We start from the raw sequence: 26,417 nt of genomic DNA on the forward strand, positions 1-26,417 counted from the left end.
GCATCTGTACACTCTTCTTCTTTCTTCTCCCCGTCCTTCCAGCCAGGTCTTCATCAGTGGGCTCATATCCTAGCCCAAAAGTCCCTTGGTTCACTGGACATTCCCAAGCTTGCAGTGCGGGGTATGTCTTTCCAGACCTTGCCATAACCATTCTCGGCAGGTAGGACATTTTCAGCATCAAAGGCACTATGCAGTTTATTTGCACCGTCCTGAAATCAAAGAGAATTTGAGAGTTTGCAGTCTTTCCTTCTACGAACTGCACAATGTCATATTGAAATCTTGAGAGGGGCAGGTTGGCATTCTCCGGGTTGACCTCAAAGAGAGGTTGACCCTTTGTCTTCTTCAGTTGGCTATTGTCATCGCCCTGAATAGTGATGACTTTGCCCTCGTAAGGAAACTTGACCTTTTGGTGCAGGGAAGAGGGTACTGCCTTAGTATGCTGTATCCATGGTCGACCCAGAAGTAGGTTGAAACTGGTAGGCACATCAATTACTTGGAACGGGACCTCCATCACAGCTGGCCCAATTGCTAACTTCAACGTAGCAACCCCCAACACTTCCCTCCGGGTGCTGTCATAGTGATATGGATCAAGGGAGCAAAGTGAAGGATCCTTTAGCTCTACCCGTGGGACCAATCACAAGAGCTCGTGCAACCAAGCTACGAGCAGCATTGAATGCATTTGCTCAAGAACAAATCACATTGGAGCTTCAAGATCATAATTATGCAAGATGTGAGATTGAACTTGAAGAAGCACCAAAGCTTGTTATGGTGCTTGAGGCGTGCAAAGAGGCTGACTATTGATGAAGATTACATGATTCTATACTTAGGCAAATTTAGGAGGTTGTTGTTTTATTATGAGCTTAAGTATGGGTTGTGTAGGGCCTCTGGCCCATTTGTCTTGTTTTTATTTAAATGCTATTAGTGGACTTAATTAATTAGTGTAAGGCTGGTTGGGCTTATTTTCCAAAAGTTGGGCCAGTCCTAGATTAGTTAATGTTAAGTCAGGCTTGTTTATTAGTTAGCTTGGACTTGTATTTAATTAAGCCCATTTGGGCCACATTAGGTTTAGGCTTGGGCTAACTTAAGTTAATAGCTAAATTAGGGTTAGCTTAGGTTATTTATATTGTATTGAAAGAGCTGCACGGCAGCCACCATTGAATTTTTAATCAAACAAACGTTTGTTTCTTTGTTCTTTCAAGAACAGACCGTGTTCTTTATCTTTGCATGAACAACACCACATTTTCCTTAGTAATTAGGCTTGTGAGTTCTACAAGATTAATTGCGCCAAGAATTTCAGAGTTGTTTTCAAGAGTACTTGAAGGTAAGTTTCTAATTTTTGTTCTAAATTCCTTGTTTTTCTCTCTTCAAGAGTACTTGGGGGTTAAAGGGATTGACGGGTACTTCCGTGATTGCATGCTTTCCGCTAGATTTCCTTGTTGATTTGCAAGAGTACTTGTTAATTAGCTAGGGTTGTATTATCTGGTATCAGAGCACTGTGGTTCTGGATTTCAATCTATCCTAGGGTTAGGGACTTAAAAAAAAAAAAAAACGAAAAGAAAAAGGAATTTTTGTTTAACTTTTGCTGCAAATTCGCACTGAACAAAAAAAAAAAAAAGAGGATTGTTATTCGTTTTGCCTGAGAATTATATGCTAGTACACTATATGCTTATATGAAGCACTTGAGAATTGATTGATGACAACCTGAAATTGTGCACTGAAGTGAATTGATATTCTAGCACTGCTATGGTTACATATTGTTCTTGGGAAATCTTCTTGAATACTTGCTTTGATAATTAGATTGATTAGGTCCATAGTTAATTTTGCTTTGTAGTGAATTAACTTCGTTCATCTTGTCCAGAATTGTCTATTTGTTGATTCTAGTAATCTATTATTTGTTTGTGTGGAACAATTAGAGCTGTAATAGTTAGGAAATTTTGGATTTCGCACATTCAGGGAGAAGCACGCCCGTGCTACCCCTATAATCAGCCCGTGCTTGCCTCTGGAAGTCCAGGCGAATCTGCAGGCTGGGAGAAGCACGCCCGTGCTACCTCTCTAATCAGCCCGTGCTTGCTTCTGGAAGTCCAAGCACGCCCGTGCTCACCTCTGGAAGTCCAAAACTTGTCCGTGCCTTTCCAGCATGTCCGTGCTTTGCCTTTTATCATTGCTAAAGTGTTATTTGCTTGTACCTTCACTTTGGTTTATTAACTTCAAGCAATACACCTTCTTGTTCTTGTATTGCCATTCAAAACGTTGTGATGTCTTGATAGAGTTTGTGCATTACTTGATTATATTCTTTGCTGTCCTAACTTTCTCTTGACTTTTGTAGCAACTTTGGGATTCTAAAGTGTAATTATTCAAGTGGAAAGAGTGGTAAAAGGCTAGAGTGAAATCCATATATTGTGAAAAGCCAAAATAAAGAGAGAAACATGTGAGGGAGTGATAAACTAACCATTTCCTTTAGCTTTGTGTTTGCAATCTTATTTCAGGATGTCTGATTCATCTAGAGACAAGGATAACAGCCCTCTCAAGGTTGAAGACCCAAAGCTACAAGCCTTTCTAGAAGCTTTCTCTAGAGAGATGGGACGAATCACTAGGCTTATGGAGAGTTTTAATGACAGGCTAGAGATTCAAGAACAAAAGACAAAAAGGCATGACCCTAATGCCACGAGGAGGGGTGCAACCACTTCCAAAGAGCACACTAGACAACCTTGGCATGAAGAGTATGAAGAAGAGAATGATGAATGGCATAGAGAGCCCCCGTGGGCAAGAGGAGGTAGAAATAACAGAGGAAGAGGAAGAGGGATTGGTAGAGGCCGTGTTTACAGAAATGAAACCTACTATGGGGAGGATGAAGAAGAGGTTGATACGCCATTAGATGGTAACTTGGGTAACATCAAACTCAAGGTGCCACTTTTCAAAGGCCGAAACAATGCAGACGAATACTTGGAATGGGAGAGGAAGGTTGAGATGATCTTTGAATGCAATAGGTATACTGAGGAGAAAAAGGTGAAGATTGCAGCCTTAGAATTCCAAGATTATGCTTTGTTTTGGTGGGATCAACTTAATCAGAGTCGAAGAAAAGTGGGAAGACGACCTATCCACAATTGGGAGGATATGAAAGAGGTAATGAGAAAAAGTTTTCTTCCTGAACATTATTTCAAGGAGTTGCATCAGAAGCTTCATAGACTCATCCAAGGAACCAAATCAGTAGAGGACTACCATAAAGATATGGAGATGTGCATGGCTAGAGCACACATCGAGGAGAATGAGGAGGTGACCATGGCTAGATTCCTAGGTGGCCTTAATAAGGACATAGCTGATGCACTAGAAATGTACAGGTATGATTCCATGGAGGAGATGCTGAATATGGCTATGAAGTTAGAGAAGCAGAGAAAAGGGAAGAGCACCACATCATATAGGGCTGCCAACAACAACAGCAACTCTTGGGGTGCTAGATGGCCTGAAAGGGAGGAGAAAAAGGAGTTTCAAAGCTCTACACAAAAGGGGGCAGATTCAATATCTAAGGCATTCACGCCCAACGCTCCAACTTATTCGAAGGGACCAAGCTCCAATACTCCTAGTAGAGACATCAAATGTTTCAAATGTCTTGGGAAGGGCCATATATCTTCTCAATGCCCTAACAAGAGGGTAATAGTGATTCGAGATGGCTACACCTATTCTGAATCTGAGGATGAAGAAAACCCAATGCCGCCACTTGAGGACTGCCATGATGATGATGATGAGGTTGATGAAGAAGTTTTACAACCTGAGATGGGACAGTTACTAGTTACCAGGCGAGTTCTCAACATGCAAGTTCAAGAGGAGAGCTTAGAACAAAGAGAAAATATCTTCCATACTAGATGCTTGGTACTTAACAAGGTATGTCTTTTGATTATTGATAGTGGAGGTTGCACTAATGTAGCTAGTTTGAGCATGGTGCAGAAATTGGGTTTGACATGTGTACAGCACCCAAGGCCATATAAGCTTCCATGGCTCAATGATATGGGTTCTGTAAGAGTAAACAAGCAGGTGAAGGTGCCATTCTCCATTGGATGGTACAAGGATGAGGTCACTTGTGATGTAGTACCTATGCTAGCTGGGCATATTCTTCTAGGCCGCCCATGGCAATACGACAGGCGAGTCCAGCATGATGGGTACACCAACCGGTTCTCTCTTACCTATTTGGGTAAACATGTGGTTCTAGCTCCTTTGACACCACCAGAGGTCTATCACTACAAAAAAAACGCTAAATTGCGACCGATTTTTGCGACCGACATATATGGGTCGCAATTTTGCGACCGATTTGCGACTTATAATCCATCGGTCGCAAATTTTGGCGCTTAAAATTCCCGCGATTATGGTTAGTGATTTGCGACCGCTGTAATAGGGATTTGCGACCGATTTTGCGACCGATCTGCGACTAATTGGTTATCGGTCGCAAAATTTCGCGCGTTAAAAATGGGCCAAAGTTCTGGGACCGATTGGAGACAAAATTGCGACTGATTTTTTGCGACCGATATTTTCAGTCGCAAAATCGGTCGCAAAATTTGCGCATAGTCAAACGACGTCGTGTCATTAAAAATTGCGACCGATTTTATAAATTTTGCGACCGATGAGTCGGTCGCAAATATTAGGGCTTTAAACGCCGCGCCCTCTCTTTTTTCTTTCTTCTTCTTTCTCTCTTCTCCTTCTCCTCTCCTCTCCTCCGTCCGCAGCGCCGCACAGGCCCTTCCTCACACCGTTCCAGCCCGCCTGACGCCGCCAGCCCCGCCCCCTTTGCACTCCGGTCAGTCGGTCAGTCTGTTTCGAAACAATCTGAGGTTAGTTTTATTTTGCGATTAATTTTTTCAAATTTTTTTTTTCGAATTTATTTGTTTTTCGAATTTATTTGTTTTTATTATATTAAGTTATTGTTGATTTTGTATATTGTTGTTAGAATTTTGTATATGGTTGCGATTAATTTATTTTGTATATGGTTGAGTTGCGATTAGATAGGTATTATTGTTGGTATTATTGTTATTATTAATATAATTATTGGTATTATTGTTGTTGTTGTTATTATTATTATTATTATTATTATTATTATTATTATTATTGTGATTGTTATTATTATTATTATTATTATTATTATTATTATTATTATTATTATTATTGTTATTATTATAATTATTACTGCTGTTCTTCTTCTTCTTCTTCTTATTATTATTATTATTATTGTTATTATTATTATTATTATTATTATTATTGTTATTATTATAATTATTTAATGCTGTTGTTATTATTAATATTATTAATATTATTATTATTATTATTGGTATTATATTGTGACCGATACTATTATTATTATTAGTATTATTGTGATTGTTATTATTATTGTTATTATTATTATTATTATTATTATTATTATTATTATTATTATTGTGATTGTTATTATTATTATTATTATTAGTAGTAGTATTAGTATTATTAGTATTATTGTTGTTGTTATTAATATTATTATTAATGTTTTTATTATTATTATTGTGATTGTTATTATTATTATTATTATTAGTATTATTGTTGTTGTTATTATTATTATTAGTATTATTGTTACCTTAAGCGATTGTGATTGACAATTCTGGCAATTAATCTATTAGCATGCGTTTGTTTGCGGAATAAAATTAAGAGAAAAATTAGAATTAAAGATATGAATTATTGAAAATATTGGAATCAAGTGGATTTCACCGTATTATTTCTCTGAAAATTTAATATAAATCATTTTACACAATGAATGATATCAAAATATTAAATATCCATTCAATTTTTATTATTTTTTACTTGTTATATCTTTTTTTAACTAATAAAAAAAACTAGCTAATTTTGATTTTCAGGTGGAAACTTCCAATTAAACGCACTTAATTGTACCAAAATACTATTTCACGCTTAATTATAAATATTTTCTATTTGTACATCGAAGTAGAAAAAAAAAAAAAAAGAAAATTCAGGCATCATCAATATAATAACTGTATATTCTACAGTAGACCAAGAAAAAGTGATTTGATTTTAATGGCCCAGCTATTATAATTAACTTGATCCATTTTGAGGCCCAGCCCACAAAAACTTCATTTTTCCTTTTCCTTTTATCTTTAGATCCGGCACTACGTCAACCCATTTCATATTTTGAAAGTTTATATATGGTCTATGAACAAATATAGTATTTTTTTTTTTTTTTTTTTTGTAATTGGAAATTGAATATTCCATTTAAAGAGATATATTAAAAATTGGGCCTAATATAGGGGAAAAGGTTGAGGTTGAGAATATACACATGATCTACCGTTGGAGAAATAACAAAAATGATAGCAATTGTTTGAGACTTAACTTACTAAGGCAACAATCCAAAAAACACGTGTTTCTGACTTATGTTCTTTAATCACTCTTAAAAAATAAAGATATTTACAATCAATTAATAACTAAGAAAAATTAAATTGAAATCACATCCATTCCCCTCATCTTAAATAAAAATAATTACCAACTGCACAACCACCAGAAATTGAACGAGTTAGAAGGATGAATTTTTTTAACTACCTCACCAACTCGGAAGCGAATTTATTACAAAATTAACTGATTTGATAGCCACTTTATTAGACCATTTCAAAGTCTGCAACCACTTCGTTCTAGTTTCAAAGTCTTCTTTGATAGAATATAATATAGATTTTTGAAGAATAATTGGAATTTATATAAATTATTTTTTGTGTGTTTAGGTTATTACATGTTCTTAATTATTGGCAACTCTTTCTTGAGAAGTTTTGGCTGTGTTTTTCTTTAATTTATATTATTGTCGTTATTACTCTTAAATATGTTTTTGACTTAAATGAATGATGAGTTTGGATTGGAGGCCTAGTAGTGGCCATATTGCCTTTGGAGAATGTTGGTATGATATAGAAGTGTTTATTGATTTGTTTCTGTATTTGAGATTTGATTGTGTTGTGCCGAAATGCTGCCGAATTTTTTTCCAAAAAATTCAATATGTAGAATAGTACACTTACCTTTATTATAGTAGTCTTTGTATTCAATAAATGAACTTAGTGATTTTACACTTGCAATATCGTTACCCTTATTATAGAAATAACCTTAGTTAGTTATAAGTGTTGTAAATTGAACATTACATTAGGTGCATGTTTTAAGGATGGTTTAGACTAATGCAATTACATGACAGGGCCCTTTATAAACACATTGTTAATTAGGTAAAAAAAAAAAATGCAAAATAATCGAGATTGGATGTACTGGAGGTTCGAGGTCAATGGGATATTAAGACAAGAGTTCCTGCAAGGATTGGAGGCGTTTATACAGTTTGCAGTTGGTAATCCCAGTTTTATGGATGGTAATAAGTTGAGGTGTCCATGCAATCACAAGAAGTGTCGAAATCGAGCCTTCTTAGACATCGATACAGTGAAACTTCATTTGTGCAAACATGGGTTCGTGGAAAATTATTATGAATGGATACATCATGGTGAAGCTCGAGTTGCCAGTGGGTCAGGCCACTCCATTCCGGTAAGTTTAGAAGTTCAGCCTTATCAATTTCTGTATGGCAATCAATGCAATGATATGGTAATCGATGCGAGTAGAGTACAATGTGATTGGGATAATATGGAGGAATTGCCAAACGTAGCAGCACAACATAAAATGTGTTATTGTTCCTGGGCCTACTAATCCAAAACATAAAATTGATATATTTCTGCAGCCTTTGATTGCCGAACTTAATTATTTATGGGAATATGGGGTTGAAACATTTGATATTTCGACCAATCAGAATTTCATAATGCGAGCTGCTTTGCTTTGGACCATTAGTGATTTTCCAGCATTTGGAATGTTATCTGGGTGGAGTACCGCTGGCAAATTGGCTTGTCCTCATTGCATGGAAAACACAAATGCATTTACACTAAAGCACGGAGGTAAACAATGTTGGTTTGATTGTCATCGTAAATTCTTACCAGAATCTCACCCTTGGAGGAGAAATCGACAATGCTTTAGAAAGAACACGACTATTGTCGAACCCCCTCCACCTGTGAAGTCTGGAGCAGAAATATTACAAGAAATTGAAGAAGATAATGCCTACTCTGGCTACTTTGTAAACGGTTACAAGTTTCACACTGAGGGTTATGGGAGAAGCAGAAAGACAATGAACAGCGGTGTGTGCATAAAGGGATCAAACTACAGTGACGTGTCAAACGATTTTTATGGGAAATTGGTTGAGGTTTTGGAGTTAGAATATCCAGGCCTACCAATGAAGTGCACAATCTTATTCAAATGTGAATGGTTTGATCCTACGCCAAATGCTGGCACGAAGGTTCATCCTAAGTATAATCTGGTTGATATTAATCAAAGAAGAAGATATACAAAGTATGAACCTTTTGTTTTGGCAATGCAAGCTGCACAAGTGTACTATGTCCCATATCCATCGTTTAAACGAGATAGATGCGATTGGATGGCAGTGTGTAAAATTAAGGCTAGATCAGTTGTTCATGCAATTGAAACGAAACAATCTTCTTCACTCGCAGTATCGGAGGCATTTCAAGAAGTTAGGGTTGAAACGCAACCGATGCAAGTTGTTGAAGATTTAACAGATAGATTGGATGATGAAAGCCGATCTTATGTTGAAATAGGAGCATCAGATGATGAAGAGGAAGAAGATCAAATCATCATGGGTACCTCAGAAGACGAATATGAAGAAGAGGAAGCTGATGAAGAGGAGGAGGAAGCAGATGATATTGAAGACACTTAAAACTTACAGCAATTTTACTATTACAAATTGATAAATGTATATGTAATTAATATTATTAATGAAGAATTTCAATGGTATTCACTTTGTTTACTCGTATTTACCACATGTTCTACAATTCATATAATTGTATAAATTCATTTTATCTAGGTTCTGATATTGCAGTACAGATGGCTAGAGGCAGAGCGTTTGATTCTGACGCGTCCGGCAGTGGTTCGCGTGGAGGTCGTGGCTCTGCACGCAGTGCCCGTGGACGAGGAGGGTCGATCCCTCATCCTTCGTCAGGTACGTCTGGGGCTTCGTCATCTGCTCAGCGACCAGTACTACCGCCATCACATCCTTCTTCAGGTACGTCTGGGGCTTCATCCTCTGCTCAGCGTCCAGTACTGCCGCCATCACATCCTTCTTCAGGTACGTCTGGGGCTTCATCCTCTGCTCAGCGTCCAGTACTGCCGCCATCACAGCCTTCTGCTCCTTCCTCTTCTGCTCCTTCCTCTTCTACTCCCGTTTCTAGACCAGTACAGACTCCACTAGCTGCACAGTCACCCACTGTGCAAGGTAATCATAAATGTCATAACTGTCATTTTAATTATATATTAATTATCTAGAAATTTATAACATTTGTCATTTCTTTTGTAGCTTCATCAGATCCACGTATCACCCTTAGTTTGGTAGCAGGACAGTAAGTACTTATTCAAATTTTCTGTAGGCATATTTTGTAATTATATTTTCTACTTATTCATAACTGTGATGCTTTGGTGTAATTATATTTCACTTCTGTTTTTTTTTCAGCATATATCCATCTTCTCGAGCAGCGAGGCAAATTTTGAAGATAATCAAGCTACAGCTGCATAAAGAAGGATACACATGGGATGCCGTACCACAAGAGGCGAGAGACTTTTATTGGGAGGAGTTCCAGGTACTCTTTGGTTTAAGTTATATCATCATTCAATGTTTACAATTCAAGATACATCCTTAGTGTTTAAACGCTATATTTCATTTTTTTGCAAAAACATTTCATATGGGACGAGGCCATTACGGCTATGCTAAAAGTAGCCTGGGAGAAAATATGCGCCGATCGATACGCTGACTTCACCTATAGGATGAGAAGAAGCGGTAAGAAGCAGCAGTGCGTGTCTCAGGAGATATGGGAGAGCTGGCAAAAGGCTTGGGAGGATCCTGCATTCAAGAGAAAGCGGGAGATATTTGCACAAAACAGGCGCAGTGAGACTGGCGGTGATGGAGCAGGACCTTCGCGACACACAGGCGGATCTATATCTGCTATAGAGACAGCTCGATTATTAGTAAGTGAACTAGTCCCTTTACAATAAACTGATGTTTAATAAAAGGACACTATATATATTAATATATCATGCATAAAAATTCATTACAGGCTAAAGAATTAGGTCGTGAGCCCACACCGATGGAGGTGTTTAGATACACTCACACGAAGGACCACGATCGTAATACCTTTGTCGACAAACGTGCGCTGAGCGTCAATGTAAGTAACAATTAATAATATTTACATTTATCCTCTAATCATTGCGAAGATGTACAAAGTTCAATATAATAAAGCTTGCAATTGCATTGATTAATTAATTTTTTGTTTTCAGGAGAACTATACTACAGCTCGGGAGCGTATTGTTACTTCTCAGACCGATGAATCCGAAGCTGAGTCAAGAATTGACGAGGTAGCGCTTTATCTCGAGGCTACAGGGGGAGAGAAGAAGAGGAAGGTATACGGCATCGGGTCTCAGGCATCACAGTTTTACACTGGCTCAGCAGTTCACGCTTCTACAGCCAGCGCAGCACGACAGCCGGAGCACACTGACTCGCAGTATGATGATGATATACGGGCTCAGCTTGCTGATCAGCAGAGACAGATTGCAGAGCTTAGAGCGCATGTGATGCGGCTGTCCGGTGAGCAAGGTGCTGGTACTTCTTCCTCTGATCCTGCGCCTGCTACAGACCGACATGCTTCGACGTCTCAGCAGCAGCCACTATCGGCTCCTGATCCCGATGCTGCAGAATATACCTTGGTCACCCCTCCTGGCGCTACATCACATCCAGCAGGTACTCCTCCCGGCGATCCGACATCGGATCCTGCAGATGAGCAGCAGCATATATAGATTTTATTTTCGACCTTTTTATTTTTTCATTTGTAATTTCATATTTTAATTTGTTCAGAACAATAAAAATTACATTGTTATACTGTTCTTGAATTGCGTGTGTGTATATATGCATTTATTTCAACTTTCACAGGTGCAGAAAAATTTTGGTTTCAAAATAATATTTAATTTTTTTTATTTTTTTTTCCAATTTTGCGACCGATTTGCGACCGATTTGATACCAAAAATAATAATTTTGAATTTACAATTTGCGACCTATTTGCGACCGATTTAAAAAAATTGCGACCGATTATTCAAATTTGCGACTGAATTTGCAATTAAACCACGACCAAAAATTGCGACCGATTATTCAAATTTGCGACCGATAAAATCGGTCGCAAATTTGCGACCGATGGGACAATCGGTCGCAAATTGATTTTGCGACCAGTGATTTTGCGACCGATAGGTGTCGGTCGCAAATAGGTCGCTACTTGAAAGTAGCGACCGATTTTTGCCATTTTGCGACCGATTGGTCGGTCGCAAAATGGCGTTTTTTTTGTAGTGTATATGGACCAAAAGAGGATATTAGAAAGTGAGGGGCAGAATTGTATTCAGGGGGAGGGAGAAAATAAAGATAAAGAACAAGGGAAAAAGAGGCCAAGAGTGAAAAAAAACAATTGAATGGCCCATCGGTGAGTGAAACAACAAGAGAGGGAAGAAAGAAACAAAACATGTATGTAAGAGAGAGAGAGATTCGCAGTAGTGTTAGTGAGGGTAGACCAATCTTAATGATTCGGTTTAAGGAAACTTTACTTAATTTGACTAACATTGACACTTCTTCTTTGCCTTCTAGTTTTGTTTCTTTGTTGCAGGAGTTCTCTGATGTGTTTCCTGATGAAATGCCTAGCGGACTGCCACCCCTAAGAGGCATTGAGCATCAGATTGACTTTGTGCCTGGAGCTACAATTCCTAACCGGCCAGCATATAGGAGCAACCCCATGGAGACTAAGGAGTTGCAGCACCAAGTTGATGACCTGTTGTCTAAGGGATTTGTGAGGGAGAGTATGAGCCCATGTGCAATTCCTGTATTACTTGTGCCTAAGAAGGACGGTTCTTAGAGGATGTGTGTTGACTGCAGAGCTGTCAATAAAATCACAGTTAAGTATCGTCATCCAATTCCTAGGCTAGATGATATGCTAGACGAACTGCATGGTAGTAAGTACTTTTCTAAAATTGACTTAATGAGTGGATATCATCAAATTAGAATGAAGTTAGGTGATGAATGGAAAACTGCCTTTAAGACTAAATATGGTTTATATGAGTGGATGGTTATGCCATTTGGTCTAACTAATGCACCTAGTACTTTCATGAGATTAATGAACCATGTTTTACGTGCTTTTCTAGGCAAATTTGTTGTGGTTTATTTTGATGATATACTGATTTATAGCCAATCTATTGATGACCATATTGAGCATGTTAGGTTAGTATTGATAACTTTGAGAGCTGAAAAGTTATATGCTAAGCTACAGAAATGCACTTTTTGCATAGATAGGCTTGTTTTTCTTGGTTTCGTTGTGAGTGCACAAGGGATTGAAGTTGATGAGGAGAAGGTTAAAGCAATTCGAGAATGGCCAACTCCTAAATCTATATCTGAGGTGAGGAGTTTCCATGGCTTAGCAAGCTTCTACCGGAGGTTTGTGAAGGACTTCTCTACCATAGCAGCCCCACTCACAGAGGTGGTAAAGAAAGAAGTTGGGTTCAAATGGGGGGAAGCGCAACAAAGGGCATTTGATACTCTAAAATCCATTCTTTGTTCTACTCCTATTTTAGTTTTACCTAACTTTGATAAAACATTTGAGATTGAGTGTGACGCTTCTGTTGTAGGTATTGGTGCAGTTTTGATGCAGGACAGAAAGCCTATTGCCTATTTCAGTGAGAAACTCAATGGAGCGCAACTAAATTACTCGACCTATGACAAGGAGCTATATGCTCTAGTGAGAGCATTGGAGGTATGGCAACATTACCTTCTACCTAAGGAATTTGTCATACACACTGACCATGTGTCTTTAAAGCACCTCAAGGGACAAGGTAAGTTGAACAAGAGACATGGTAAGTGGGTTGAGTTCATTGAACAGTTTCCTTTTGTGATTAAATACAAGCAAGGGAAAGAAAATATTGTGGCTGATGCACTTTCTAGGAGGTATGCTTTAATTACTACTCTTAATGCTAAGTTGTTAGGATTTGAGCATATAAAATCCTTGTATGTTGATGATGATGACTTCGGTCTTATTTGGAGTGCATGTGAACATGGGGCCTTTAACAAGTTCTTTAGGCATGAGGGGTTTTTATTTAAGGGAAATAAACTTTGCATACCCAAGTGTTCTATACGTGAATTGCTTGTGTTAGAATCGCATTGTGGGGGACTTATGGGGCATTTTGGGATTTTTAAAACATATGATATACTTGCTGAACATTTCTTTTGGCCACAAATGCGTAGAGATGTAGAGAAATTATGTGGTGTGTGCATAGCATGTAAGCAAGCTAAGTCCAAATCTATGCCTCATGGCCTTTATATGCCTTTACCTATACCTACTTTGCCTTGGACTGATGTTTCTATGGATTTTGTACTTGGATTGCCCAGAACAAAGCGAGGTAGGGATAGTATTTTTGTTGTTGTGGACAGGTTTAGTAAGATGGCACATTTCATTGCATGCCATAAGAGTGATGATGCTGTCCATGTTGCTGAGTTGTTTTTCAGGGAGGTTGTGAGATTGCATGGGGTGCCACGCACCATAGTCTCAGACCGTGATGCCAAGTTCCTTTCTCATTTTTGGCGTGTTTTATGGAGTAAACTTGGTACGAAGTTGTTGTACTCTACTACTTGTCACCCCCAAACGGATGGCCAGACTGAGGTAGTTAATAGAACTCTAGGTACTTTGCTTAGAGCGGTGGTTGGTAAGAATCTGAAAACCTGGGAGGATTGTTTGCCTTTCATTGAATTTGCTTATAATAGGTCTATACATTCTTCTAGTGGTTATAGTCCATTTGAGCTTGTGTATGGTTTTAATCCTTTGACTGTACTTGATTTATTTCCTTTGCCTTTGAGTGAAATTGCTAACTTAGATGGTGAAAAGAAGGCTGAATTGGTCAGGGAGATACATGCTAAAGCCCGGGCTCATATAGACATGAAGAATAAAAGCTATGCCGACCGTGCCAACAAGGGAAGGAGGCGTGTGGTATTTCAACCTGGAGATTGGGTTTGGGTGCACATGAGGAAGGAAAGATTCCCAAACCAAAGGAAGGGAAAGCTTGCTGCCCGAGGTGATGGGCCTTTTCAAGTGTTGGAGAGGATCAATGACAATGCCTACAAGATTGATCTGCCAGGTGAGTATGGTGTGTCTGCTACCTTTAATGTTTCTGACCTTTCTCCATTTGATTATGATTTAGATTTGAGGACAAATCTTTTTGAGGAGGGAGGGAATGATATGGATCAAGGGAGCAAAGTGAAGGATCCTTTAGCTCTACCCGTGGGACCAATCACAAGAGCTCGTGCAACCAAGCTACGAGCAGCATTGAAAGATTTGCTCAAGAACAAATCACATTGGATCTTCAAGATCATAATTATGCAAGATGTGAGATTGAACTTGAAGAAGCACCAAAGCTTGTTATGGTGCTTGAGGCGTGCAAAGAGGCTGCCTGTTGATGAAGTTTACATGATTCTATACTTAGGCAAATTTAGGAGGTTGTTGTTTTATTATGAGCTTAAGTATGGGTTGTGTAGGGCCTCTGGCCCATTTGTCTTGTTTTTATTTAAATGCTATTAGTGGACGTAATTAATTAGTGTAAGGCTGGTTGGGCTTATTTTCCAAGAGTTGGGCCAGTCCTAGATTAGTTAATGTTAAGTCAGGCTTGTTTTAATTAGTTAGCTTGGACTTGTATTTAATTAAGCCCATTTGGGCCACATTAGGTTTAGGCTTGGGCTAACTTAAGTTAATAGCTAAATTAGGGTTAGCTTAGGTTATTTATATTGTATTGAAAGAGCTGCACGGCAGCCACCATTGAATTTTTAATCAAACAAACGTTTGTTTCTTTGTTCTTTCAAGAACAGACCGTGTTCTTCATCTTTGCATGAACAGCACCACATTTTCCTTAGTAATTAGGCTTGTGAGTTCTACAAGATTAATTGCGCCAAGAATTTCAGAGTTGTTTTCAAGAGTACTTGAAGGTAAGTTTCTGATTCTTGTTCTAAATTCCTTGTTTTTCTCTCTTCAAGAGTACTTGGGGGTTAAAGGGATTGACGGGTACTTCCGTGATTGCATGCTTTCCGCTAGATTTCCTTGTTGATTTGCAAGAGTACTTGTTAATTAGCTAGGGTTGTATTACATAGGCTTTGACTATCTGGTCTGATGGACTGAAATCTGCTTCCTCCAACCCCAGACAGCTAGCTACCCTCAGTGGGCAGACATTCAATGCTGACCCATTGTCAATGAGAACCATGGGCACAGTCTTTTCTCTGGTCTGAATAGTAACATAGAGTGCATCATTGTGACTTCTTCCTTGCTTGGGCAAGTCATCGTTGGAAAACCCGATGCTTTGCATCTTTGATGATTGGGTGAGGGTGGATACCAGCACTTCAGGACTGATCTCCACCGATGTTTGAAGTTGACTCAAAGCCTTGCAAAGAGCTTGGCGATGAGGAAAGGATGATGCCAGAAGTTCCTAGATTGACACCCTAGCTTGTGTCTTTTTTAGCTGTTAGAGTACCGGGTCTTCCTTTGGCTCATCTGCCTTCTGGTAGGGCTTATTTTGGACTTTGTCCAGGACTAATGGTTCATACTGCCTCCCGCTCCTGGTTATTGCATCGACCTCTTTAGATAAGTCATTCAGGTCTAGGACACAGATGCCATTCATTTCTAGGAATAGTTCGAAAGGATCGATCAATTCCTGGTCAGCAACAATAGCATTTACCCCGTGATTTGGTAAGGGATTAGTGCTAATGTTTAGCTTACTCCTTGGAATAATTGAACCATTGTCCACCAGGTCTTGGATGCGGTTCTTAAGCGTCCAGCACGCTTCAGACTTGTGCCCGTTACCCTGATGGTACTCACAGTATTCGTCAGCTCTGTAGTTCCTTGGTAATGGGTTGGGTGGCGGCCTTGCTTCCAAAGGCTTGATGTAGTTTGCCTTGACAGCCTCTCGGAATACCAAAAGGATTGGCATCCCGAGATCAGTATATGTCCTTCTCGACCGACTGCCATTTCTCAGATTTCCCACATGTAAAGGATTCGTGGGGGTGATTGACGTGGAACCCAATGAAAATAAATTTCATGAACTCAATGACAAGTTTTGGAAGAGATCCAAGATCAAACTAAACCCCTCTCTATGGCACCCAAAGCTTAAAGAAGCAAGAACACCAATAATAGAGAAAAGAATAAGATAAACGCCACAATTAGATTGATAAGTTTACCTTGATTCTTGATGCAATTAGAAGAATGCAATCTCACACTCTCTAAAAACATGAACACGCCTAAGCATGAAGTTGAAGAAGAAACTCTCTTTAATTCATTAATTGTCTGTTAAAAATTTACAAAATAATAAGCTATTTATACTAATCTAAGAGGTCCAGATCCTTAGAGGATTTAGAGTTAGCTAAGGAGTACGATTTAGCAAATCTAAACCAACTAAGGAGTTGACTAACAAAATCATAACTACTTAAGGATTTGGAGATCTAATCCAAATCCACTAAAGATTGACTAAATCTAATCAAAATAAGGCTAATTATTCAAGGGTGGCCGAAATATTGGAGGCCCAACCCATTAGCATTGCAAAAACACAAAATAAGCTAACTAATATTTGAGAGGCAGACAGTTGCACGGTCCAGGGCGTGCCAAGGTGCACGGGCGTGCACGCATGTATGAATGTCCTTCGCGAGAGGTAGAAGAGTGCACGGCCTGGGGCGTGCTAGTTGGCACAGGCGTGCGCGCATGTATGAGTTTCCTTCGCGAGAGGCAGAAGAGTGCACGGTCTTGGGCATGCTACCTTGCACAGGCGTGCTACCTTGCACGGGCGTGCTTCATGCAACTTGATCTTCCTCGGCAAGTCAGTGGCTTGCACGGTCTGGGGCGTGCTAGTTGGCACGGGCGTGCTAACTAAGCATCGTCTAGGCATGACATATGTTGGAAATTCAGGTCCCAACTCAACATGTGCTTCCATTAATGTGAGAAACTTAGATGCCCTCCATGCTTCCTTGAGCTTTATGGTTGAGTGGTCTCGATTTCGTATCAGTGATGCTTGCCACTTCGTGGACTTTGCTAGCTTGGCTAGGCTTCTTGTATTTTGAGGTTCCCGAGTCTTCTTTCAGTTGCCCCATTTGAATTAAATCCTCTACCTTCGTAGCAGTGGCAATGAGTGACTGGAACGTCGGTAGGTACTGAGTTTGCAATTGTTGCTGGTAGACAGGCAGCAGGTTCTTTATAATTATGTCCACCTGTTCTTGCTCAGAAGGCTGGTTGATCATTTGGGCGGCCTTAGCCCTCCACCTCATAAGGAACGAGGAAAAGGGTTCATTGTTTTTCTGTTTAGTGGTCTCCAGCTCCCTCCGAGTAACGTCCACCTCCCTCCGAGTAACGTCCACCTCTATGTTATAATGATATTGCGTATTAAACGCATTGCAGATGTCTTCCCAGGTCTTCATTTTAGACCGATCCAGGCTGATAAACCACCTCAAAGCAGCACCGGTGAGTGATTGTTGAAACAACTGAGCAAGGAGCTCGTTGTTCAGTCCAAACGGGTTGAGGGCACCCACATACATTTTCAGGTGCGTTTTGGGACAAGTGGTTCCATCAAACTTGTCCATGTTGGGCATTTTGAACTTTGTTGGCAGTCTTGCTTCGGGGAACAAGGACAAGGAGTCCATGTCCACTACTTCCTTGTGTGTCTTAAGGGCAGTAATAGACCTTTCCAACAATTCCAGTTTTTCTCTCATTTTCTGAGCTTCCAGCTCAGAAGCAGTTCTGGAGGGCATGTCATCCAGGTTAAGGGCAGGGTTTGTCGGTTCAGCAGCAGGTCCCTGATTGGAGGTAGCAGTCCACTTCCCCCAGCGGAAGCCCCATTTTCATTACCATTACCTAGTTCAGCCATTAGGGCAGTTCTCTGGGCAGCTAATGCCTCATTCATTCTAGCCTCCATTCTGGCTTCCAGTTGTTCCATGAGATTTTGGATGTCAGCAAGTGATGCCATTGGTGCAGTTGAAGTTGGTGAAGCTGGTGAAGCTGGTGAAGCTGGTGAGGTTAGTGAAGCTGGTGAGGTTGGTGATAGCACTGTAGGTGTGACTGAAACTTGGATAGGCACTCGAACAGTGGGTACCTGTAAGTATAAGGGTAATTGGATTAGGGTACAGTGGTTCGTGTATCAGGGTAGCTGATGTGAGGTAGATCGACTCTTTGTCCAACTTTGCAAGGTAATGATGTAATTGGACCAATAAAGTGTTTTGATGATTTCGACTTGCCGCTCGGGGTTAAATCCCAAACGTGCCTACGTACTTCCGTTTGAATGGAAGATCAAAGTCGACGTAGTTCGATAGGTCTTTTTTAAAGGGCTTTGAATGGGTATGCTTAATGCATGAGTGTGTGTATGCTTCGTGCATTTTGTTTAGGCATTTTGCCAAAGACTGATTGATTTCTGTTTTAGGCATTTGTTGCCAAAAGTGTTGATTTAAGGCTTTTAGCCAAAAAGATTGATTTAGGCAATTTGTTGCCAAAAGTTTGATGTGATTTAGGCGATTGTCGCCAAAATTGATTATTTGAAGGCTTTTAGCCAAAATGGGTTGATTTAGGCAATTTGTTTGCCAAAAGTGTTGATTGGGCGATTGTCGCCAAAATTATTGATTGGGCAATTTATTGCCAAAAATTGATATTTAGGCTTTTCGTTGCCAAAATGGTTGATTAATTCAAGGCATTTTTTGCCAAAGCTTCGCTTTAAGCGATTTGTCGCTAAAGATGGTTAATCTTACTTATAGGCAATTTGTTTGCCAAAAGTGATCAATTGAATTGCAATATAGGCAATTTATTGCCAAAAGAAACGTGGTTGATTAAGGCTATTTAGCCACAATTATTGATTAATTAGACTTAAGCCAGACTGTTCGAAATAAAAGCGATTATACCGTAGTCATTAATTGACCAGATACTTTAGCCAATATTGTCGGATTTAGGCTTTAACACCACGATTATTAATTAACCGGGCATTTAAGCTTAATCATATTTAATTGAGGCAGTTTATTTGCCTAATTGATGACGTGAATGCATTTATGCAGCAGTTTAATTCAGAATTGGAGTAGAAGAGAATATGCACAAAATGCTGAAATTAAATAGACAGGGTTTCGTTATTACCTAAGTTAATCGGCGGCCGCTTCTTAGCTTCCAGCTTGAAAATTCCAGATTAAGCTCCTCGTTTGGGGAATATTAATTAGAATTAATTTAATTAAGTGACAAGTATCACCACAACAAAATAATAAAAGCCTACACTAAATGCAGAAAAGCAGTAAAAGAACCGCAAGGAGCGTAGGGGAGAAGAGAGCGTCCGTCAACACAGACTGAGTACCTAAAAAAGTCGCACCGGGGCTGTATTTATAGGGAAAACCGGGCTGGAGGGCGGCCGCTGCCGCCGCGAAGGGCGGCAGCCGACGCCGTGGACGGCGGCCGCAGCCGCCGTCGAGGGCGGGCGCCGCCGCTGTAGAGGGCGGGCGCCACCGTGGCTTGTCCACTTTCTAGTTTTTTGTTCCGAAGGCTTTTTCGGGAGTTCCGTACCTCCAAAAAATATTCCGGGACCAGTTCTGCGATGCTCGTGATTTTCCGGACGTTCAAGTACCATATTGGCATACTTTCGGTGAACTTTCCGAATGGCCTCCGGTCTGGCCGGACTGTTTGCAGTCCGGGAAAACAGGCTTTTTGAGCCTCAAAATTTGAGTATTCACAACGACCTGCTTTGTAAGAAACTTTCAAAGATTATACAGGGTGAGTTTAAAATGAGTGTGATGAGAGAATTAAACTTCTTCCTTGGACTTTAAATCAAACATGTGACAATGGAATCTTCATAAACCAAGGCAAGTACACTCGAGAACTGTTAAAAAAGGTTCAAAATGAAAGATGCCAAGGTATGTAGCACACCAATAAGCCCATCCTCAAAATTAGAAAAAGATGAAATGAAAAGCATGTGGATATCAAGTTGTTAGAAGTATGATTTGGTTCTTTACTATATCTAACTGCAAGCAGACCTGACATTCACTTTAGTGTTTGTTTATGTGCTAGATTTCAATCATTTCCCATATAATCTCATTTAATTGCTATAAAAGAATTCTAAGATATCTTTATGGAACTTCTAGTTTGGTTTTGTGGTATTCTAAAGATGATATATTTGATCTTGTTGGGTATAGTGATTCTGATTTTGCAGGAAGCAGAATAGATAGAAAGAGCACGTCTGAAACTTGCCAGTTTCTAGGTAGCGCCCTTGTATCATGGTTTAGTAAGAAGCAAACTTCTATTGCTCTCTTTACTGCAGAAGCAGAATAGATTGTTGCTGGAAGCTGTGTTGGACAAGTTCTGTGGGTCAGACTATGGTCTAAAATTAGAAACAGTTCCAATCAAATGTGACAATATAAGCGCTACGAACTTGTCTAAAAATCCAATCCAGCACTCTAAAACCAAGCATATATAACTCAGACATCACTTCATACTTGATCGTGTTCAAAAAGGTGGTATAGTGGTTGAGTTCATCCCTACAGAAAAGCACTTGACAAATATTTTCACTAAACCTTTAAATGAAAGCCAATTTTGCTTAATTAGAAGAGAAGTGGGTATGGTAGTTCTAAACTCTTAACTTTAGAACTCTATGTGTATGTTCTAAATGCTTTCTATATTTGAGGTTGAAAGACCTATTCTGTGTTATGTTTAAAATTCTATTCTATGTGATCTTCCTTGAAAAACGTTTTTTGTGTCTAAAAGAGCTATATAAGGTTCTGATGTGGAAATCTAATGTCACCATCTACATCAGAATCTATTTTTATTAGACAAATCAAAACAGTCATTTTTTTATTTTGTTTATTTTGTTTCTTTTTTTTTTTTGCGACAAATTTTTTCAACTATGTGTGTCAGTTCATTTATTTGAATTTTGTTAGGGTTTTTCATAAGTCGGTTCGTTTATTTATTTTTAAACCATTATATTCTTTTGTTTTCTTCTCTCTATCCCATGCCTCTGTCATAACTTCTCTTTTAAGTTGTTTCTCTCTCTCCTAAAATCATAACTTCTCTTAATTACTTTCTCTTTCTTCTACCAAACCATTTTCTCTTCTCTATCTCTCTCTCACTCACAACGAACCCCTAATCCTTCTCTGTTCTAAACCTGAGACATGACCAAATCCAATTCCTCTCCTCCTTTGATTCTATGACTAATGAAGAATTAAAACTTCTCAAGAAGTTAACTAGAAGTACAAAAAGCATGAGATGGAACTGAAGAAATCGGTAATGGAATCGAGTTTAGGAAAAGAGAAATTGAGAAACAACCAGAGAAATTTAAAGGAAAAGAAAAAGCAAAAGAAAAGGTTTCTGTTTCTCGTGGCAAAGAGTTTGTTTTTAGAGAGTTGTGTAACACCCACCACCGAGTCCCGAGAGACCCAACAGCAGATGCCACATTCGGTGTCCGAGACACCGTCTTAACTTAACATATAAATCATAAAATTAGATTATGAATTAGAAGTAATTGAGTATTCACAAGTTTAGCGAGTAATATTTTTTTTTTACAATGATTGGGAAAAATCCTACAGAAATACTATAAAAATATCCCTTTAAAAACTGAGCTCGTCAAACATGTGAATACAAAATACTCCCAATTAAACTCCAAACTTCCAACATCTCCAAATAATCATTATAACACAACAACACTTTTATATTTTCATAACTGAATAAATCCTCAATAGTATATAATATCTATCAATTAATTGCATTCATTATATATCAAGTCTTAATGAACTAATCATATCAACTATCTTAAAATATTTTCTATTCAATCATTTAATAAATCTTTTGCTTATCTCTAAATATATACACCAACATAATTGATAATTACATGCTTAAGTTATAACTTTATAACTCAAATAACATAATCTCCGAAAATGTAATAATTATACATGCCATAATTCTTAAATACATAAATCTCAATATACTACTACCAAAATAATCACTTCTGCTCTGATACTACTCTTCTGATCTTTGAGAAGCAACAACGGTCTTCAACCTACGCGTGATAAAAATCAACGCGCTGAGTATAAAATTCAGTGGTGCTCATAAATGATAAACTTACCAATGTTGCACTGGCAACACACTTAAAATATAAATTTTCATCAAAAGAACATACATTTACGTTTATAGCAAAAGAAATATCAAATAAACTTATAATTAATAACGTAAATAATTAATTCCTTCAAATCATAAATTCATTACTTGAACATTTATTAGACCAAGACACATACTATTTATTTTTAAAACCATGTACTGAAATGTCAGGCTTTGAAAATTCATTTGATAACATAATCATTAATTTCCAAAGTAAGGTTTACTAAAATAATATGATCTCATTCGTTAAATTGTCTTATAAATATTTTCCATAGGGCTTGCATACACGTAGGAGAAAGAGAAGCAGATAGGTTTTCATAATGGCCTTAGGTCGCCATCTTATTCATAACATATAGAGCGCGTCCACCCTAACATAAGACACCCACGTGCCTAGCATATGATCATAGCTTCTTATCATAATGGCATTAAATGCCGAGCATGCTCATCATACATAATAAAATCAAATCATGCATCAAATTCACACTAAGTATATTAGAGCCCAAAATCCTTGTTTTAATTCTTAATTCATAACACTTATCATAAAACTTGTCATATTCTTTAGTCTTCTTAAATTCATAATGTAAGCTTACTTTAAAACGTAGTAGCTCATGAAAATTTCATACTTAAACATAATTACTTAACATAGAAAATTTCTTATCATATGAAATCATACATGTAAGCTTACTTTAGAACTTAAGTAACTCATAAAAAACTTCATATACTTAAACATAATTACTTAATATAGAAAATTTCTCATAAATTCCTTTTCTTTTAAAACTTTCTTAAAGTCATAATGAAATGTAGCATAAGTAATTTGTTATCATATCAAATCATACTTTCCTTATTCAAAATTCAAAGAACATACACCTTAAATACCCATTTTTTTAAAAACTCTAAACAAATGAAAGTTATCAAAATAGTCACACAAATTTCACATATATAAAAAATTAAGCATTATTACCCTATGGTGGTTCGACCTCTTACTGAAAACCAAGGGGAGGAATTTCCTTCTCCAATCAAGTATGCTAACATAACTCTTATGCACAAAAGTATCCATTTCAACCCTCATCATGCATGATCTAAACCACTTACACTTTTTCAATTTATCCATTTAAACATATCCACAACAACACTTTTCAAACTTATGTCTTATTTTGTCAAATAAATCTTAAAGTATACAAAGAATCAAGAGAACTTCATCACACATGATTCATACTTACCTTTATCCAAATAAACCTATGATTCAAGACATAGAAATTTCCAGCATTAATATAACCTTGACCTTTGCTGGGTTTCTAAGACATAACTTGAGTTCTAGATCTCCAAATTGAGTGAAGTTTGATTCATTAGAAAGATAAGACAAAATTATACAAATGTTATCAAGGGACAACAGCCCAGATCAGTCTATAAGATGGTGAAAAAAGGCTAGGAACACAGACCAATAGTCCAGACCTGATTCAGCAGAACTAATTCCAATGTTTATCAAATTCCTACTTATCCAGACACTCAAATCAAACCACTCCAAACCAGACAAGTCTTAAGACACAAGGCAACAACTCTCATGAAGAACTCAGAACATAATATTACCATTATAGTGGTCAAAATGGGCACTCAATTCAGTGATACATGTGGCCCGTCATAACAGAGTCAGTTTAGGTGTTTTAGCCATAAGTTGAGCTATATATATCCAAATTGGACACAAGAGGATGGGTTGGAAAGCTGCGAAGTAGACCTACAAAGTTTATGAAGGACTCAGACACAAATGGAAACTAGAAAGGATCGAAAAATGGTCCTTAATCTCACTCAATAACCCGTTTTTCCCAAATTCAGCTTTCTTCAACCATGAAAAGAACATGAACAACAAAGGTACGAGGTAGAAATGTCTACCACATAATAAGTACTCATCAAACATCACCCAAGAGCATATTGTTGCAACCAAAATTCAACAAAGCAATCATTTCATACAAAATCCCAAAATATACACATGATAGCATAAAGGCACAAAATCAAAAATTTGAGTAAGGTAAGTGTGTTTATGAACACTAACCTTAACCATAAGCTCTAACAAGCTTAAGAAAACTCTTGAAGCCCTTCTCTTTGGTAGAAAGTTTTCCACCCTTTGGCTTAAGTGGTAACTCTCCAAATTACTTGAAATTATTCACCAAAAATTACTTCTCAAGCTTTAATCTCAAGATTAATTAATTAAATCAAGTTTAATGGTGTAAATTTGGTGGATTTAGTGAGTAGAAGTGAAGAAAAAACAAAGAAGAGAAGAAGAGAGGAAGTTGGCATTGGAAATGGAGGAGAAGAAGAAGAAGAGAAAGTGGCTGCTCAATAATTGGAGTTGACTTATAAAGCAACTAAAGGGTAGTTTAGTCTTTTCCCCAATTGGATGGCTAAGATTAAGTCAAAAGTGATCTCATCTAATGGCTACAAATAATCTCCAATTAAATTCCTTCAAAATATTATTATCTCCATAAAATTCTCAAATTTAATACTTAAAAATAATTCATCAAATTTCCTTACTTAATATAACACCAGAATTTATCTAAATTCTCCAAAAATATCATTACTTATTTTCTACCCATAAAAATCATGTATGCATACTCCAAAAATATTAAATAAAATATGACACAGAGATAGTAATTTTTCCGGACCAAAATAATACTTATTCCCGGACCGATGGTACTATTCACAGACTGGTAACACTATTATTTTAGACACAGAAAAATCAGGGAGTTACAAGTTGTTTGAGGTTCAAGGGTGGATGGAATTCTTATCTGTGAATAAACCTTGTTATGAAAATGTGGTTGAAGAATTTTATGGGTCTCTGAGAGCAACTGGTCCAGAAGTATTTTCTATGAGAATTAATGGAGAAACTAGAGTGTTATCCTACACAGACCTGAGCAACATTTACAAAATTCCAAACAGTGGGTCTAGGGTAACTAAAACTAAGGAAACCACTAAGGTTGATGAGTACAAAAAGACACTCATGTTAATCAAGTTGAGTTGTGCATAATGTGGCATATAGTTGAAAAGAAGCCTTTTAATCTGTGTTATGCTATTTGTGATAAGATGCAGAGCAATCCCAATAAATTGCTCTACGGTATGGTGTTGACTCCTATTTTTGAGCTTCTAGGAGTAGATTTGGAAAAGAAGAGGTGCTACAATGTTTCAAATTAGATAGCAACTGTTTAAAATTGAAAGACGAAGAAGATGAGGAAGAAAAAAAAAAAGAAGAGGTTTTAGAAAAAGAAAGAGTTGAGAAAGAAAGAATAGAAAAGAAAAGCTATTTTAGAAAAAGAGAAATTAAGTTTAGAAAAAAGAGAAAGCTGAGGATAAGAAGAAAAGAGGAGATTAGAAAAAAAAAAAAAAGTCACAAGAAGCAGAAGAAGAGAAAGGGGAAGAAATAGAAAAAGAAAAGGGGAAGAAGCTGAATCAGAAATAGAACTAGAAAAAGAGAAAAGAAGAAAAAAAGAAGAAGAAGAAAAAGAGAAAGGAACGGAAGCTGAAATTGAAACTGAAGTGCCTTAAAATAAAGAGGATTTCGTGGATCTTGGAAGCAATGAACCTGAGAGAAATATAAAAGATGAGGAAGAAGTGGTAGTTGAAGATGAAATTGAAACTGAAGTGCCTCAAGATAAAGAGGATTTCGTGGATCTTGGAAGCAATGAACCCGAGAGAAGGATAAGGAAGAAGTGGTAGTTAAAGATGCTAGTGATGCTGAAATTGAGAAATTAAAAATAAGTGATGAAGAGGAAAAGGAGCCCGAAACTGAAGTCAAGAGGACTCCATAATACATTTTAGCACAAAAGAGTAGAGAGGCAATGTTGAACAAAATGGAAAGAGATCTCATTGAAGAGCACAATAGGGAACTTGGAGGCCATCATGCATAGCAAGGCTGTGGTGGAACACACTCAATCTCTCATTGAGTCCATGGAAAAAGTGAAGAACGTCAATGAGAGAAGACTTGCTACTCTCAAAGTTAAGGCTACGCCCTACATTCCTACTTCTAAATAGCCTAAAAGAGTTAAGCATACTACTGGGAAGCACAGAGTTCATGGAAGAAAACTTCCTCTGCATCCTTCTTCTAAAAGTTCTGATAATCCAACTGAGACTTCACTAGCTCAGAACCTCAAAAGTTCTAAAAAGCCCAGAATTGAATCA

At 37.9% G+C, this 26,417-nt stretch overlaps 2 protein-coding genes across 2 annotated transcripts; both read left to right on the plus strand.

Annotated features, from left to right (window-relative positions):
• Positions 1-2,487: 2,487 nt before the first annotated feature.
• LOC149494658 (uncharacterized) lies at positions 2,488-11,984 on the plus strand. The gene is made up of 3 exons (XM_089724389.1): positions 2,488-2,720; positions 2,826-4,154; positions 11,774-11,984. Exons 1-3 carry the CDS (start codon positions 2,488-2,490, stop codon positions 11,982-11,984), a joined length of 1,773 nt encoding a protein of 590 aa, XP_089580515.1.
• A 1,060-nt stretch (positions 11,985-13,044) lies between these two features.
• Positions 13,045-25,955, plus strand: LOC149494659 (uncharacterized). Its single transcript, XM_089724390.1, has 3 exons — positions 13,045-13,066; positions 13,990-14,498; positions 25,794-25,955. Exons 1-3 carry the CDS (start codon positions 13,051-13,053, stop codon positions 25,953-25,955), a joined length of 687 nt encoding a protein of 228 aa, XP_089580516.1. The 5' UTR covers positions 13,045-13,050.
• The last annotated feature ends 462 nt before the right edge of the window (positions 25,956-26,417 follow it).

The sequence above is a fragment of the Jatropha curcas genome, chromosome 7 (genome assembly GCF_041381405.1).
Source record: "Jatropha curcas cultivar XTBG-Jc1 chromosome 7, XTBG_Jcur_1.0, whole genome shotgun sequence".
Taxonomy (NCBI): Eukaryota; Viridiplantae; Streptophyta; class Magnoliopsida; order Malpighiales; family Euphorbiaceae; genus Jatropha; species Jatropha curcas.

Coding starts and splice junctions, on each gene's coding strand:
- LOC149494658 (XM_089724389.1), top strand. CDS start 2,488: ATGTCTGATTCATCTAGAGACAAGGATAACAGCCCTCTCAAGGTTGAA. Junction 2,721..2,825: donor AGACAACCTTGGCATGAAGA/GTATGAAGAAGA, acceptor CCGTGTTTACAG/AAATGAAACCTACTATGGGG. Junction 4,155..11,773: donor AGGCGAGTCCAGCATGATGG/GTACACCAACCG, acceptor TGAAATGCCTAG/CGGACTGCCACCCCTAAGAG.
- LOC149494659 (XM_089724390.1), top strand. Junction 14,499..25,793: donor AGATCATAATTATGCAAGAT/GTGAGATTGAAC, acceptor TAAAATAAAGAG/GATTTCGTGGATCTTGGAAG.